The sequence below is a fragment of the Pristis pectinata genome, chromosome 3 (genome assembly GCF_009764475.1).
Source record: "Pristis pectinata isolate sPriPec2 chromosome 3, sPriPec2.1.pri, whole genome shotgun sequence".
In the NCBI taxonomy this organism is placed as follows: Eukaryota; Metazoa; Chordata; class Chondrichthyes; order Rhinopristiformes; family Pristidae; genus Pristis; species Pristis pectinata.
Genome location: NC_067407.1, coordinates 37,581,481 through 37,597,642, shown reverse-complemented (window position 1 = coordinate 37,597,642; position 16,162 = coordinate 37,581,481). Strand labels below are relative to the sequence as shown.

At 36.3% G+C, this 16,162-nt stretch overlaps 1 protein-coding gene across 1 annotated transcript in view; it reads right to left on the bottom strand.

Annotated features, from left to right (window-relative positions):
• Window positions 1–231: 231 nt before the first annotated feature.
• efcab14 (EF-hand calcium binding domain 14) overlaps window positions 232–16,162 on the bottom strand; it is a 49,841-nt gene continuing 33,910 nt past the window's right edge. Inside the window, exons 7-9 of the mRNA XM_052011524.1 lie at window positions 12,480–12,591; window positions 4,915–5,049; window positions 232–2,579 (exon numbers count right to left, since the gene is read on the bottom strand). Of these exons, the coding sequence (XP_051867484.1) occupies window positions 2,413–2,579; window positions 4,915–5,049; window positions 12,480–12,591 (414 nt within the window). The 3' untranslated portion in view covers window positions 232–2,412. The remainder of the gene's footprint in view (window positions 2,580–4,914; window positions 5,050–12,479; window positions 12,592–16,162) is intronic.

Sequence of the window (16,162 nt, the reverse complement as noted above, 5' to 3'; positions counted from 1 at the left end):
TGACTGCAATACTATGAAAGGAACAGTGAGTAAGAGTTTTACATTAAATGACAACTCAATGTTATCCAATCTCTAAATGAATATGGGTTCACACTTGCATACTGTTTTTCCCCATTTGTAAGTTTTTCTTAATCTTCCACTGTTTGAGCAGATACAACAGACATGGTGTTACAGTAACTCAATTTTTAATAAGGTAATGGCATTAGTTCTTGTACTTCTAGAACTTATTATCACTGATCATAAGTATTCCATTAATATTAATAGATTTGTTACAAATCCACATTATGCCAATGCAAAATTCAAAGCACAAATTGAACCCAAGTTAGAATATGGTCTTTTTATTGTTTGACAAATTATAAATATTTTGATCATTACATGATATAAAACATGCAAAACAAGTCATCAAAACAATGGTTGTTACTTTAATACAACGAATCCTTTTATCGTAGGAATAACATCTCAAAAATATATTTTGGTGCATTGTATACAACAAAAAGGAATAATTAAACATTTTAAATTTCACAGGACATTTATGGACTACCACATATATGATAGTACCAAAACATCTTAGCTCGAAAGCAGTTTTATTCAGAGCACTTGCCCAGTTTTCAGCTTTAGGCATCATCACCAGCATTGGGTTATAATATGTAAATAATTTAGCCAACAACCAACAGTGCAAACAACCTGAATTACATTTTCTCCCTGTACCCAGTTTACAAAATTAGACCAACCTTTCTACAAATTTCCAAATAAAACACATAGTACTGGAAAGGTTGATCTCTTATTGCTAGTATAATTAAAGAGGCCATTATTGGACAAGATCTAATAGTTTGCAATAAAGGTAAAATTTTAATTAAAAATTTGTTCATAAAATACTATGATTCAATATAAAGATGGCATCCAGGAACCAATGAGAATTGGGAAATTCCAGCATTTTTAGTATTGACAGTTAAAACTCTTCCACAATTGCCTAATTAATTTTGCATTTGTGAAGTGTATTGAATGTGAGCAGTTCATTCAGAATGTTAACTTGGGATGTAAAGTCAATAACAAATGAAATCTCACTCCTAACCCAAAATATGACTTTATTGCTAAGCATGTGCTAGAGACATCAGTTGCTGATTTTAATGCATATTTATTTCAACATTAGAAATATATTGTCAACTATCTACATTTATATTATACAATTATTTTGTCACCTTAAAAGAAACATTGTCAAAAGTTATTCAAGTCAAAAAACTTCAAACAAGTTCTATAGTCTTGTAAACCACTAAGTGTACATGTTAGCTCTGCAGTTAAATAACACTGTTTGCTCCAGCTGTTAACAAGCTCAAGCTGCAAAACAAAATCCCTTTTCTGACTGGACAGCAACTAAGAGAGACTTAAGTTAAAGATACCCCAGTTCTTAAATAAACTATGGAATGGTTTACAAGAAATAATAAAGTGTAAATGAATATAAACAAAGACAAAAAAAATACAGCATTTGGTTCCAAGAATTTCTTTACACTGGTTTTGAACTGTGTCAGTGTACTACAGGACTTGGACAGAGCAGAAACCTCACATAAACTTGCCACGTTTATAAAGGCTAGCCTTTCAGTGCACCCTCCAGTGTTAGTAAATCCAGCAAGTTTAATTTTGCTGCTGACTGTTTACAATCCACACATTGAGAAGTGCAAGCATTAAAGCACAGAACCAAAATAAAAAGTCTTAATTTCCTGCACAAAAATGGTTGCATTTACTGTGTTATACATATGGGACTTCTGATCTTTGAAAATTTTCAAAGTTGGCAATGCCATGTAGATCAGGAAATGCAAAATCTCAAGATAAGCAGCCAAAAATTATTCTAGTCCTCAAGGCTGACTAAAAAGATTTGTTTCCATTTTAAAATACTGGGGATTTCTGAAACTACTGGATAGATATGTCGGGGGTGGGGTTGGCAGCAGCAGCAGTGGGTGGAAAAATGTGAGAGGAGAGTTCAAATTGGCAAACTTCCTTCTCCCTTCAGCACCACTGGAAGATTCAAAATATGAATTATTTACTTTAATCTTCACCAAAATCAAAGGAAACCTATTTTATACAAGGTTTTAAGAACCTGCCAGTAGTTTGATTTTGAATGGTATATTAAGCCAGTTTATTTTTTTTTTAAGACTAGAGTAAAATTTTAAACAAAAAGAATTTATCCTGAATGATTCAACCCTTACTTGGATAACTCAATTCAAAAGCGGTCTGTTTCATTAAAACAATGTTTGGGCAAGCCCAAAGCTAATGTTAGGAATATTTATTCTAAGTACTAAGCAAATTTTGCACAATAATGAAATACTGTTTAAAAAGGTGCAATTGTAGCAAATTAGAAGTCAGCACTTCAAATTAAAAAAAACTCCACTAGTCCAAATAGATGTGTTGTTCAGTTTCCTATGAACCAATTGCATTGATGAGTTCTGTTTGGGAGAATTTTCCATCTTCATTAGCATCAAACTGTTGAAGTTCTTCTAGATCAGGGGTTTGGGTACCGAATAAATTGTAAAGATCTTGATAAGAAAGTTGGCCATCAGTAGATTTATGGAACAGGTCCTGCAGATCTGCAACATTTAAAACAGTATTAAAATTGTATAACACAGGGACCTAGGAGTACAGGTACATAGTTTCCTGAAAGCAGTGTCACAGGTAGACAGGATGGTGCAAAAGGCTTTTGGCACAATGACCTTCATCAGTCAGGGCACTGAGTGTGGAAGTTGGGATGCTATGTTTTGGCTGTACAAGGGTAATCTCAGAGGTGTATAAAATCATGAGGAGCAGAGATAGAGTGAATGCACAGTCTTTTTCCCAGGGTTGAGGAAATCAAAAACCAGTTGAGGCAGGTACATTAACAACATTTAAAAGACACTTGGACACGAAAAATTTAGAGGGCTATGGGTTAAATGCAGTCAAATTGGACTAGCTTTGATGGGCCAAAGAGCCTTTTTCCATGATGAATTACTGTGTCATATTAAGTTTTAGAAGTGGCAGTACTAAAAACTTAACAGAATTAGAAATATTACTCTTCAATCAAGGACCAAAATATGAAAATAATACTTTGCTACATAAAGTAAAAATGTTATTAGCCCAATTCTTTTCCAAGGAGTCAGGATATTGTTGGTAAGCTGCATGGTTTTAGCTAATCCAGATGTCTTTGAACTGTAACCAAGGTATCTGGACCCATATTGTGGGTTGTTACTTTGCAGCAAAGAAGTGTGCAGACTATCTGAATAGAACCCCATGTGGATTTCTTAGTGGCTTAGTTTGGAGATAAAGTATAGTGATGGGTTATCAAATGCATCAAAGCTCCTCAAAGAAAAGCAGTTTTTTCCCCCTATGTTCTTCACCTTCCCTTAACATCCTTACAAATATTAATCAATTTATTAATCTGAAGTCAGCTGAACACTTCATACACATTGGTTTTGAAGGTGTATGCGCGCACACAATAAAAAGGTTTAATGATACATCACTTTTTTGTTGAATGAAAATAACGGAAGAAATTTTATAGCTTGTAATAGTAGGAATACTATCGATCAAATAGTGAACAAAGGAGAATCACACAAGGCAGATTCCATGATCTGATGCTAATTATCATGCATGCAAAGTCAGAGGTAAAATCAAGTCCTACCAAGTTTCAATGCTTAATGTAAATTAAGATCTTAGCCACAACTTTTGAACCCTGAAGAAACAAGTACTAGATACTGAATTTCCATAGTTGAACAGTCATTCTAGAGAATAATGACAGCAATTTATAGATGCGAGAGGCCATCCAGCTTTTTAGTTTATTAATCCAGCACTCCCCCTGTTTAAGTATCCAAATGTTTCTCAAGTAATTTTAAGTTATTTGTTCTAATAAAGCTAGCGAGGCGCTCTAGGCATTGATCAAAGTTAAGCATACTAATTTAATCCCAAATTTATGCTTCACTAGTTTTTCCTGTTACTTACTTCCGAGCTTCATAGCCCAGCATTCATCCAGGTACTTAAAATCTTTTTGATACATTTCTTCTTCCACCACTCTGATATCCATAGTTGAAAACAAAAATCCTCAATTCCCTTCTATCAATTACTTTTAGTTAGTTATTTAATCACTTGTTAAGGGAAAAAGGTCTTTCTTGCTCACTCAATCTCATGGTCTCAATTTTACACACACTTGCCAATTCCCTTCTCAGCCTATTTTGTTCCAAAGAAAATAAATGCAACCTCACCACTCTCCCCATAGAACTGAAGTTCTCCAGCCTTGGTGACATCCTCTTCCATCTCTTTTGCACCCTCTCATGCCACCACATTCATTTGGTGACCAGACTGTATGCGGTACTTCAGTTGGTGCATGACTGGTATTGTATACAATTCTAGAATAACCTTCCTACTCTTGTTTTCTATGCCCCAGTTAATAAAGAAGTTTTTTTTTTTGTATGTTTTCTTGACCAACTTATCTATTGCCTCAATAATTTTAAGGATCTGTGGGCTCACACTGAGATCCTTTCCCTCATGCTTTTCAGTATTCTATCACTGTTGTTTATTCTCTTGCCACGTTTGCCCACTTATTACCCCTCATTTCTCCACAATGAATTCCACTTAGTACTACTTTGGCTACCTGACCAGTCCATACGGCTCACAATTTTCTTACTCACGATGAATGCCTGCCAAATTTGGTAATGTGTATAAATTTGGGGCCTTGCTTATTGTTTAATCAAGTCCAAATCATTGATCTATACCAAAAAGATACAAGATCATAGAGACCCTGTAAACACTTAAGCAAACTATTCCAGATAGCACCACCAATTAAGCTGAGATCCTAAAACCGATCTCTAAAAGTACAAATAAAATTACAAATAATGTACATCAGGTTTGAATTATGAAAAATGTTCAATGTAGTTCTAATATAGTTGTAAATCTTACCTTTTAAAGTGTTAATACCAGGTAATGATAGATGTTTTAATTTGACATTCCTTTTACTGTTTTTATTAGCTACTGCTTTTACTGGGAATCTTGGAGAAACTAAGGGATTCACTGTAGAAGTTGAGCTTGTGTTACCTGTAAAAACAAAAGTACAGCTGCAGATAGCTATCTATTCATTTATTGCTCACATTCCAGACTTTAGGGAAAACGTTCATGGATTCTAGAGTACAGAATCAGGTCATTCTGTCCAGCTGCTCTCTGCTTGTAATTAATATGTCACACCAATTACTTTGTCACCCTGCCCTTATACTTCCTCTACTCTCTCATATTTGGATCAAGCTTCTATGAAATATTTCTATGAAATATGTCAATGCTTTTTTCTGCTACTCATGTGGCAATTCTACATCTGCATTTTCACAATGTAGAAATTGATCTGAAATTTTTGATCTGCTAGTTATCTTATTTGTACCTTCTGTTTTACTAGCCCATGTTTAATAGATTTTCCATATCCATCTTATCTAATTACTACACAATTTTAAAGACTTCATATTTCCAAAATCTTTTCAAGAGCCTTCATCTTTCTTGATAATGGTACTCAATTCTATAATCCTGAAAATAGTTTCTGCACTTTATTTACTTCTCCTTGGGTGACCCAACAAAAGTTCTACATAAATTCAATATTATCTCTAATTACTTTGTTATTCCTCCAGAAGTTAACTGCAGTCCTAGGTTTTGCATTCTTCAGCTTCAGTAATTTGTGTATCTGCGTTTCCAGATCTCATTTAGTTTCTTGGTTTCCAAACAAAAAACAAATGGACTCTTCTTACATAAATATGCTTTCTCATGTTTGAATTAATAAATTCACCCAAAATTTATGCGTGTGTTTTTGTTCCAGTAACCACCTTGTAATCAACCTCCCATTCCCAATTTGGTACATGATTTGACATCACAGCTCCAATTCTATTCCTTTATGTGAATGGCAATGATAGTTGCAGCATAGATTCTTGTGGGCTACATTTCCTAAGATACTTCCCTTTAAACGGAGCATCTATTTTCAATCTATTAACTATCTTTCAATCCATTCTGCTATCTAGCCCCTGAATCCATATACCTCCAGCTTTGCCAAGAATCCTTTATGCAATACCTTACTGAAGGCATTCTGAATGTTCACACATTACCATTTTCCCCAAACTTGCTGCCCTTCATTGGCAACTTCCAGAAACATTCTTTGCTGTAATGTGAATGTCTGACAATTCCTAAACACTTGTATTGGGAAATGTGCTCAATGATTTTAACAAAGGTGATGTTGGGTATCTGTGAGCATACAGTCTGAAAAAAAAAATGGCTTACTCTATGCTGGACCTACAAGTACTTAATGCTAGAAACAAACTGATTATCCCATCCTTCATTTCCAAGCACCACGCTCATCATAATTAACTTTGCCATCAAGTTGCATGTTGCTGCAGTACCACTGATCCGCTCTAATGCTTCCGACATCATTCTTCAATGAATACAGCAATGCTGCCCTTACAGTAAGATTTTTATCATACACATGCCAATTCCTTGGAGAGAATAAAAATCCTGTTCTTCCAGAAAAATTTCAGGAAAAGCTTAGAACCATAGAACACTACAGCACAGAAAATAGGCCATTCGGCCCTTCTAGTCTGTGCTGAAACTTTATTCCACTAGTCCCATTGACCTGCACCCAGTCCATAACCCTCCAGACCTCTCCCATCCACGTAGCTATCCAATTTACTCTTAAAACCTGAGCGAGCCTGCATTTACCACATCAGATGGCAGCTCGTTCCACACTTCCACCACTCTGAGTGAAGAAGTTCCCCAATGTTCCCCTTAAACCTTTCCCCTTTTACCTTAAAGCCATGTCCTCTTGTACTTATCTCTCCTAATCTAGGTGGAAAGAGCCTGCAACATTTATCAAGATTCCCCTTGATAATCATAATCACTCATTACACTCTTACTAAATTTTCTTAACTAAACCAAACACTTACCCAAATTCAATTATTAATGACTTTCTGAAACCAAAATCATGATATTTAATTCCATTTTCTCTCACATTTTGGAAGCAATACATCAGGCAATAAATGTATTGACCCTTCCTGATTGTGATAACATCTTCCAATTCTATGACACCACTGTTTCAAAAGCATCAGTCAGACTTTCATCAAGTTGCATTCATCATGTGCAAGCTTGTGCAAAACACAAAAGTTATTTAATTCTGGAGATCAGAAAACCTACATCCCTTCCTCATTTGAAGCCAACACACATACATATTCCAAATATCCATTACAAGTAGAATCCCTCAATTTCTTATCTTGCTGTCACAAACAAATTCCACCATCTTGGGCAGTGTATAGCTTAAAAAAACTAAATTGGAAGAAACTACATAGCATATGCAAATCTGAGAACTGGAGATCTCCTAAATGGCTCCGTAGTTAGTCACTTAGAACAGATACATTTTGCCCAGGAAGATCCACATCTATTTTAGGTTTTGCACTGAAACCTAATGAGCACTACTTCAGCCAACTCCAAAAAGCAATTTAAAAAAAAGTGAGCCCCGAGGTAGGTGATCCAGGAATACCAGCTAAATGTGAAGGCAAATATATTTCAACTATTATAATTTGTTGAAAAGCTCATAGGTTTTTAATTTTGCATATTTAGCTGATATTAAAATGGAAGAATGTTCTTAAGAGAAACATAATAATGCCCTAGAAAAGTTCATTTTAGTTCCTCCTCAAAAATATATTAGCTGCACCTGGGGAAATTATTAAAGATTTATCTGTATGACAATGGATTCATCTCCAGTATGCATCTTTGAGATTGCTCATGCTCTTGCTCACAATGGTAACAATGTGCATTACTGTAAACTAGTGCACAATCCAGATTGTGGTCAAGCAAATACATACCTGCCAAAGAGAGACTCCAAGTTCAACTAGGCTTGTGAAATCTCCAGAACATCACTTTTTCCATTGTTCTGAATGTCAAAGTCTATTCTTCCTAATAAATTTACCAACTTTCTAGCTGCTTTTAATTTGCATGTAACATTACCAATGAGCAATGTGTTCCAAATGAGCAGTGTAATACATTGTTATGATCTATGGTGGTCCATGGTTCAAGTCTCATTAGAAACACTAATTTTATATGCAAACTACTCAAAATTTCAAGTTTCTTGTGCTAAAATGTCAATTAACTAACCATCTGAATTAACTAACCATCTGAATTAACCATGAGCCCCAAAGTGCTTCAAAATTGATTTAACATAATTCAATGTTTCTTAATTCAAATTAAGGGTATATTGCACTTGGGGGCATGTCTTTCTAGACGTGCTAGAATTTTCATGTGGAGTCACTTATTACTTTGCAATTAAACCTGCAGCACAGCATAGTCCTATAGGTGCACAGGCATTTAAAACAGTCTAAGCAATGTTTTATGAGTAATCATTATTTGGCTTTTGATCTTTGCACTGCACAGTTGTTTCATTCTTTGGATTCTTCTCCTTTATATGATCAGTTTGCATAACACAGGCAAGATCACCCCAGGTATACAATACATTTCATTGGTTATTCACCTGAGCCTCAAGAAAGTTGGGAGAGAAATTTTTCACCTAGTAAGAGGGACAGATATTGAAGGACGACATCGTTAGAGAACTGATGCTTCTATTATATTACAGAATCTGCTTTCTATAGTGCCTTCACCCCTCCCCACACACATGAAACAGAAAATACAGAAATAAATCTTAAAGCTGTGGGAAAGTTCACAACGTCCACATTTGCACGGAAGCCTTAAATTTCTAGTTATGGAGATAAGTGCTGACAGTCCTAAGTGGAATTGCCAGCATTTCTGCAGCAGACTTGAGCCATTATTTTTCAAATGACAGTTGGAACTTGCATACTTTATAGGTATATGGAAAAAATTAACTTGATGAAATGATCGCTAGATAGATAGCAACTTGTTGCAAGCTGCTCTCTGCCAATCTATTCATTATTTCTATTATTATCGTTCTACTCTTAAATCCAAATTCTAAGACTCCAAGAATTACTAGTAATGTTCTTTTAAACCTATTTACAGGTCTGGCGACCTCCTGGAGTGAATGAACTACCGACCCAACTCCTGGAACCAACCAGCAAGGCCTAGGATGGTCCCGTCCATGTGGTAGCCTGTGCAGAGTGAAGCCAAGACCCAACTCCCGGACCCCACTGGAAGCCCTGACCCGCCGCAATATCAGTGGCTGAGCCCTGACCTGACTGGAGGCTGAGCCAACAGCAGTTCTAGTGGCCAAGTCTCAAGGCCTGACCTGTGGGAGCACCTGACACAGAGGTCCCTCTGGATCAAAGGCCCAACCCTACGAGCACCCGAGGCCGAGGCTCCACTGGATGCCCCCATTTACCTGACAGTGCAGCTCATTCCTCACCAGGACTTCTAGACCTGTCCAGAAATAACAACTTACCTTCCAATCCAGGTGACTCTACTCCAGAAACTGCAGAGAGTTGTGGACACAGCTCAGCACATCACAAAAACTAGCCTTCTCTTCATGGACTGTCTACACACCTTGCAGCCTCAATAAAGCAGCTAACATAATCAAAGACCCCCACCCCAGACATTCTCTCTTCTCCCCCCTCCCAATAGGCAGAAGATACAAAAGCCTGAAAGCACATAGCACCATGCTCAGGGCAGCTTCTATCCCGCTGTTTATAGGACTATTGAGCGGACCTCTTGTACGATAAGGTGGACTCTTGACCTCAATCTACCTCGGCATGGCCTTGCACCTTATTGTTTTCTGTAACACTATATTCTGCATTCTATTATTGCTTTTCTCTTGTACTAGCTCAATGTACTGACGTAATGAAATGATCTGTAGGTATGGCATGCAAAACAAAGTTTTTCACTGTACCTCAGTACATGTGACAATAAGCCAATTACCAATCTTGCAGATCTACAGGCTAGTTTTCTACAGAAATAATTCACGGATGAGGAGCAGGTCCCAGGAAGATCTTGTTTTTAAAATATTAAATGGACCTAATTTTCTGTACAGTTCTTTCTGCACTTTCCATTTAATTTTGATCATTTGCATCTTAGAAGAATTAAAAATATACTACAGGCAGTTACCTACTTCTGCTATTGCAACAGCACCTTCCAATCGCTTAATGACTACGGCCAAGAAGGAGAAAGGCAACATACACACTAGAATACCACCACCACCTGCAATATACCCCTCTAAGTCATACACCATACTAATTTAGAAATTTTGCCAATCCTGCATTGTTGGTATAACTCACTCCCCATAAAAACCACAGGAGATAAAGGTGGCAGTTCTCTACCTCCTTCAAGAACCTTTAGATAATGACAAAAGACTGTTGGCCTCACCAGTGATACCCACATCCTGAAAAAACTTGAAAAGATAAACTGGGATGAGACAACATGTGCTTAGCAGTATTAGATAGACAAAGCAGAATAAGACAGTGAATGAATTTCAGAAGTATATCACCACTGACATCTGCTGGTATTTCTTGTATGTGTAGTTGGGTGCTGAATTGAAACACATTGAAGTTGAAAATATTTTAACATGCATAATATATTCTCCAGAAAAAAGTTCAAATTGCTTCCTTAAAATTAATTTTCCCTTGTACTACAAAAAGCTCTTGCACCTCCCTTCACACTTCTCCCAGTTCACCTTTCCTTATTCCATTCCTCACTCCAGTCACACAAACCCACCCAGTTTTCCTCTTCCCCTTCTTTCTTCCCTTTTGCCCTTTCTCCTTCAGCTTCTCCTTTACATATATCTTCACAATTGGCCTAAATGTCTCTTTAGAATTTTAAAATAAAAAAAAAATCAGGAAGTTTATACATTAAAAGCTTTCCGTGAGTGAACTGAAATACATTAGCAAAGCCAGAAGCTCAATAGTTTAAAAGGAATTAAAATTATAAATGTAATTCCTTATCAAAAATATGCAAGAGCACTTCTTTAAAGAAACCAGGGAGCTAAACTGTCATATCACATTTAGTTCTCTGGCTTCATTAATCCAAGGACATTAGAGGTACTAACATAGATAAAATGGTGGACATCTAAAAGGGTGAATTCCTCAAATTTGTTAAGTATTACCAATTTTCAGTCATTAAGAATACAATACAATTAGATTGTACTTGCATGCTTTATCATTTGAATGACCAATAGCTAAGGCCATCTAACCTCTCCACTAGCAGCAGCAGTACATAGAACTTAATATACAGTACTACTGTAATTAGTCTGGATGATGGTAGGACCTCAGGAAATGCAGTAAGAAAGCTCTGCTCTCAAAATACAGTTGGCAAAACTAGTGATAAGGGAGGAATGTTTAATTATGTATGGAGGGAGAGAAATACATGTCAGTTCTTCTACCTTGGTGCCACTTTCTTGCACATGCTCAGTCACTGAGCCTCTGTACTCTTCTAGGCAGTGATTTCCAAAGTTTTAACCGCACTGACTGAAAAAATTTCATCTCATCCCTGTACTGAATGTGAAACCCTTATTTTGAGATTGTGATCCCTGGTTCTAAATACCTCAGAGTTCAGAAAAACGCTGGGCAGGAATCAGCAAAATCCAGCTATTTGTCCCATAATTGCAGGTACAAATCTATTACCTCGTGTCTCAAGTATCTCCTTGAAATTGAGGCAAGATAAATTTTTCCTACTCCCTTGCTGAAGTATAGCGGTTAGTGTGACAGTATTACAGTGCTAGTGACCCGGGTTCAATCCCCACCACTGTCTGTTAGAAGTTTGTACATGCTCTGGTTTCCTCCCACATTCCAAAGACGTACAGGTTAGGAGATGTGGGCATGCTATTTTGGCACCGGAAGAGAGGCTACACTTGCGGGCTGCCCCCCCAGCACATTATCAGTAATGCAAAAAGATGCGTTTCACTGTGCTTCAATGTACACGTGAAGCAGTATCCTTCAACCACCCTAGTCCACTAAACTTACGACCCTCTTAGCCTGGTGTCTTCCTGAAAACCCATCTCTTGGTTTGGTTCAGGATTGAGTTTTTTCTCCCCTTGCAGCCTCAAGACATTTTTCAAGCCATGTTCACTAAATTCCATTTCGTTATATAGTATATGGATTACATGGAATATTCTATGACATTAAAAGTACTGAGACAATTCACAAAGTGCTAATAAACAACTTTTGACATTGATCAACATTCTTATTGTAGTTCAAAGAGGTAGGCTAACGTGGCATATGTTAACAGGAGGAAAGAGCAGCAGGGAAACACACCGGTAATCTGATTATAAGAATGCCAACATGGAAGCTCTCAATGTAGTTTATGTGTAAACTTTGATCTTTGTATTATTAGGAAAGAATACGCATTACTGATTTTTAGTCTGTAGTCATACTACAGATGGGATAACCATAATTGTGAACATATTAATACTTTACCCGTGAAGGAACCAAATAGATGCTAAAACTGTCTTTTTCCAGGGAGAAAATTTTTAAATGAATAGCATTTTCTTAATACATCATATAAAGGTCACTAAATGCACAATGCACTTCTTCCTCATCTTCAAATTAGTTTACCTTGATTGTTGACTGCACTTGTATTGCCTAGATTATCAGATTTGTTGGCAAGAGCATTCACCATAACCTTCAACCTTTCCCTAAAATTTGGCGTTTGAATGTTGTCATTTTGCTGAAAGAAACAAGTATTGAAAATAATTATTTAAGATCAGGAATTATTAGAAGTAGAGCAGTCTTCTTCTAGAAAGTTGCAAAAGGAACTCAAAGTACAGTGGTAAGAATGCTCACTTCAAAGCTAAACACAATTAAAAAGGTTTTGGGGTCTTGCACACTTGGAAAATATGGTGCATATAAAAGACCAAGGTGTATCAGCCTTTTTTTGAGCCACAAAAGGTCATTAAGCCTCAGATCTATTGGTGTCAAAGCAATAATTAGTACAACCGGTCAACAATAACAGCAAAGGGAATTAAATGATTCATTCAAACATGTGACACTTTCACCATCTGATTCAAGACTACAGATGAATTCTAGTCTACATTTTCAAATACAAGGACTATTCCTCGGGTACACCTGATAATGGAACTGCTGAGTAAGCGGAGGCCTATAAAACTTTAATGTCAAATTATTTGTACATGAAGTTCATAAGCTCCTGGAAGAGACTGGAGCTAAGCCAAATGAACTGGCAATAGAGAGTTTAAAAAATCTGTTTTATTCTTTCAGTGTTTCATTACAACACAAAATACACTCCCCAATTGGCCATACCATGATAAAGGAATATGGGTCAAGATGAATTTCAAAATGACACACCATAACCTGAACACTTCTACAAGTATGTAAGAAAGAGTTGCAACATAAACATCCCTCAAAATTGTGACTAAGAATTAATAATGGAAATTATCAAAATTGCAGGGACATTAAGTAAATAGTGTTTGTACAAATGAGGACAGACAAATGTGCACCTATTATTTTTGATAAAAAGGGAGGAATGTTTAACTATTACTATTATTAGAGAGAAAAGAAACAGTAAGAGCGAGAACTACATGTAAGGAAGTGGTAACAGGACACTTAGAAAATCTTAACACAACTGGGTGCAGTTGACATTACTTTTGGAAGAGAAATAAATGACAAATTTAGTACAGTACCGAGGCTGCAAATGGCAGAATGACTAGTGGGAAACCAGTGAATATACTAAATTTTGATTCTCTGTGACTTCCTTTTCGAGCGAATCGCCATTTGTACCAACCACTCCCTTTATCATGGTATTTTCTATATAACCACAGAAAACACCTGCCCACCTGTCCTGTCTCTTCTCACTATCCTGTCTCTTCTCACTATCCAGGGACCCAAATAATTCTTCCACATGAAACAGCAATTAATTTGCATTCTTTCAATTTAATGTATTTGCTGCTCTTCCACACTGGAGAACACTAAACATTGATCCCTTTGCAGAATATCTTGAAGAAGAGTTGGTGGGAGGACAGATCATCAAGCAAGATTCCTAATTTTAACGGCAATAATGACAATGTCTGATGGAAGAACTGGGTATATTGATGGCCAATGAACCAAAGAATATGCTCAGCTTTTGTGTGTCTGCTGCTAAACTTGAATTATCTGATGTTATCCAGGCTTATATACGAATTGTTAGTGTAATAGGGTACAATTGAGAGCAGATAGAGTTTTAAACTTGAGTCTCATTCACACTTCAAGGCCCACTAAAAAAAAAGGATTTTAAGGCTACAGAAATCTTCAAATACTGACAGCAATGTTTTGGTCAGCATCAAGGCTCACACCTTTTTTTCTTCTCTGTCAAACCTTTTGATTCTCAAATTCCGAGATATTTAAGAGGCGCAGGTGGTGTAATAAATTGAGTTTCATTTTGTTTTTGACCTTCAGCACAGCTAGCTGAAAGCTAACAGCCTTTTGCTGCTGGGCAAGCAATAAATGTCAGCCAGTTGGGAAGCCTTTGTGGAAACAACTATTGGCAGCAATTCCCCCTTACGAGGTACAAGAATGCTAATTAGCATATCCACTACTAGCTACATAGTTTGACATTTCCAAAGTCCATTAAGTGTCTATTTGTACTGCTGGTTCATTGTTTTTTTTCCCGCAATGAACTGATGCAGAAAAAGACACCGCAAATAGTTTGTTTTATAAATGTCAAGTTACCTGTTCTTGGTGTTTCATTTGTTTCATAGTTGAAACGACTTCAATGACAATTTTGAGGTGGGCATGAAATTGCCCAAATATGGACAAATCTTAAAGAACTCAATGATAAGGATTGAAACAATTATTATTTATAAGTATATCAATGATAGTTTGATTTAAACCATTCAGGAGTAACATTTATTTCACCTACAGAATTTTTTTACTCTTACAAAAATATTTTATTTTCACTAATATACAAATAGCGTCAACACAGAATCCATATTTGATTTAATAAAAGCATTGAGTTGATTTAATAAGAGTTTTACATTAAAATATCACAATAGATAATCCATATTTTAGGGTCAAGTCTTGTGTTAATTCTCATTGTTGATCTTATTTAACTGTTTCCAAATCTCTAAGTTGCTACACTGCACATTTTATTTCTTTTATTTCTATTCAGAACTCAAAACAATTGCTTTACAGAAAAAGTATTAAATTTTTTAAAGGAAACATCAAAGAGTAATCCAATTCCCTATAGACCAGCTTCTCCTTCTCTACCCTCTATAAACCAGCTCATCCTAAATACAGCTATCTGTATTCTGTCTCGCACTAAGTGACAGTTGCCCATTACTTGGATCTCAATGCCCTTCAGGGGCTCCCAATTCCCTAATGCCTTGATATTTTAAATAATATTAAAAGGACAGATCATCAGAAGTTGATTATATTACTTATTCTACTTCCCGTGTCTCAATAATCTTCCTTGGAATTTTATTTGTAATTGCCTTGTGTAATATTCCAATCTGCCTAGATACCCCTGTGCATACTGGATGAATATAGATTATTCCCTTCCTGATGTAGTTCAATTCTTTTGAGAGCCTGCAGTGTGCAGCATGTTTTCTTGCCTCTATTACATTTTGTATTTATTTTCCCAAATGATTTGAACATCAGCTATGGCCATAACAAATTGAAAGAAAAGAAATTAATGTAACTTTGTTAAACCATTACAAAAAGTTAATGTGGTATTTGCCATTACACAGAAACAGAGAAACAAGGAGCCCACACAAGATGAAAGAATGATTAATATTTTTAAAATGTTAAAATTTTGGCAAAGTTAAAACTGAGTACGCAATTAAAAGGGACAAACTTTAGCAATCAAGGGAAGGGAGGCTGTGACTAATGGCACAGAGATCGATGCTGGGACCTCAGCTGTTCACAGATTTAGATAAGATTTGCTGATGGTGACAGTGAGTTGTGAAGTGAATGCAGAGAGGCTGGCTAGGTGAATGAGTGTGGAAATGGCAAATGGAATATAAAATGGGAAAAATTCAAGGTTATCCACTTTAGCAGAAAAAAAAGCAATTTTTGTTTTACAAGGTAAGAGATTGAAAGGTGTTGGTGTTCAGAGGCACCTAAATATCCTTGCACACATACCACTGAAAGTTAATATGCAGGTACAGCATGCAATTAGCAATGCAAACAGTATATCAGCCTTTATTGCAGGAAGTTTTGAGGACAAGAGATGTCTTGTTCCAATTATATTGGAACTTAGTAAGACTGCATGTGTAATATTGGATACTGGAGATACTGCAATAGGAGTG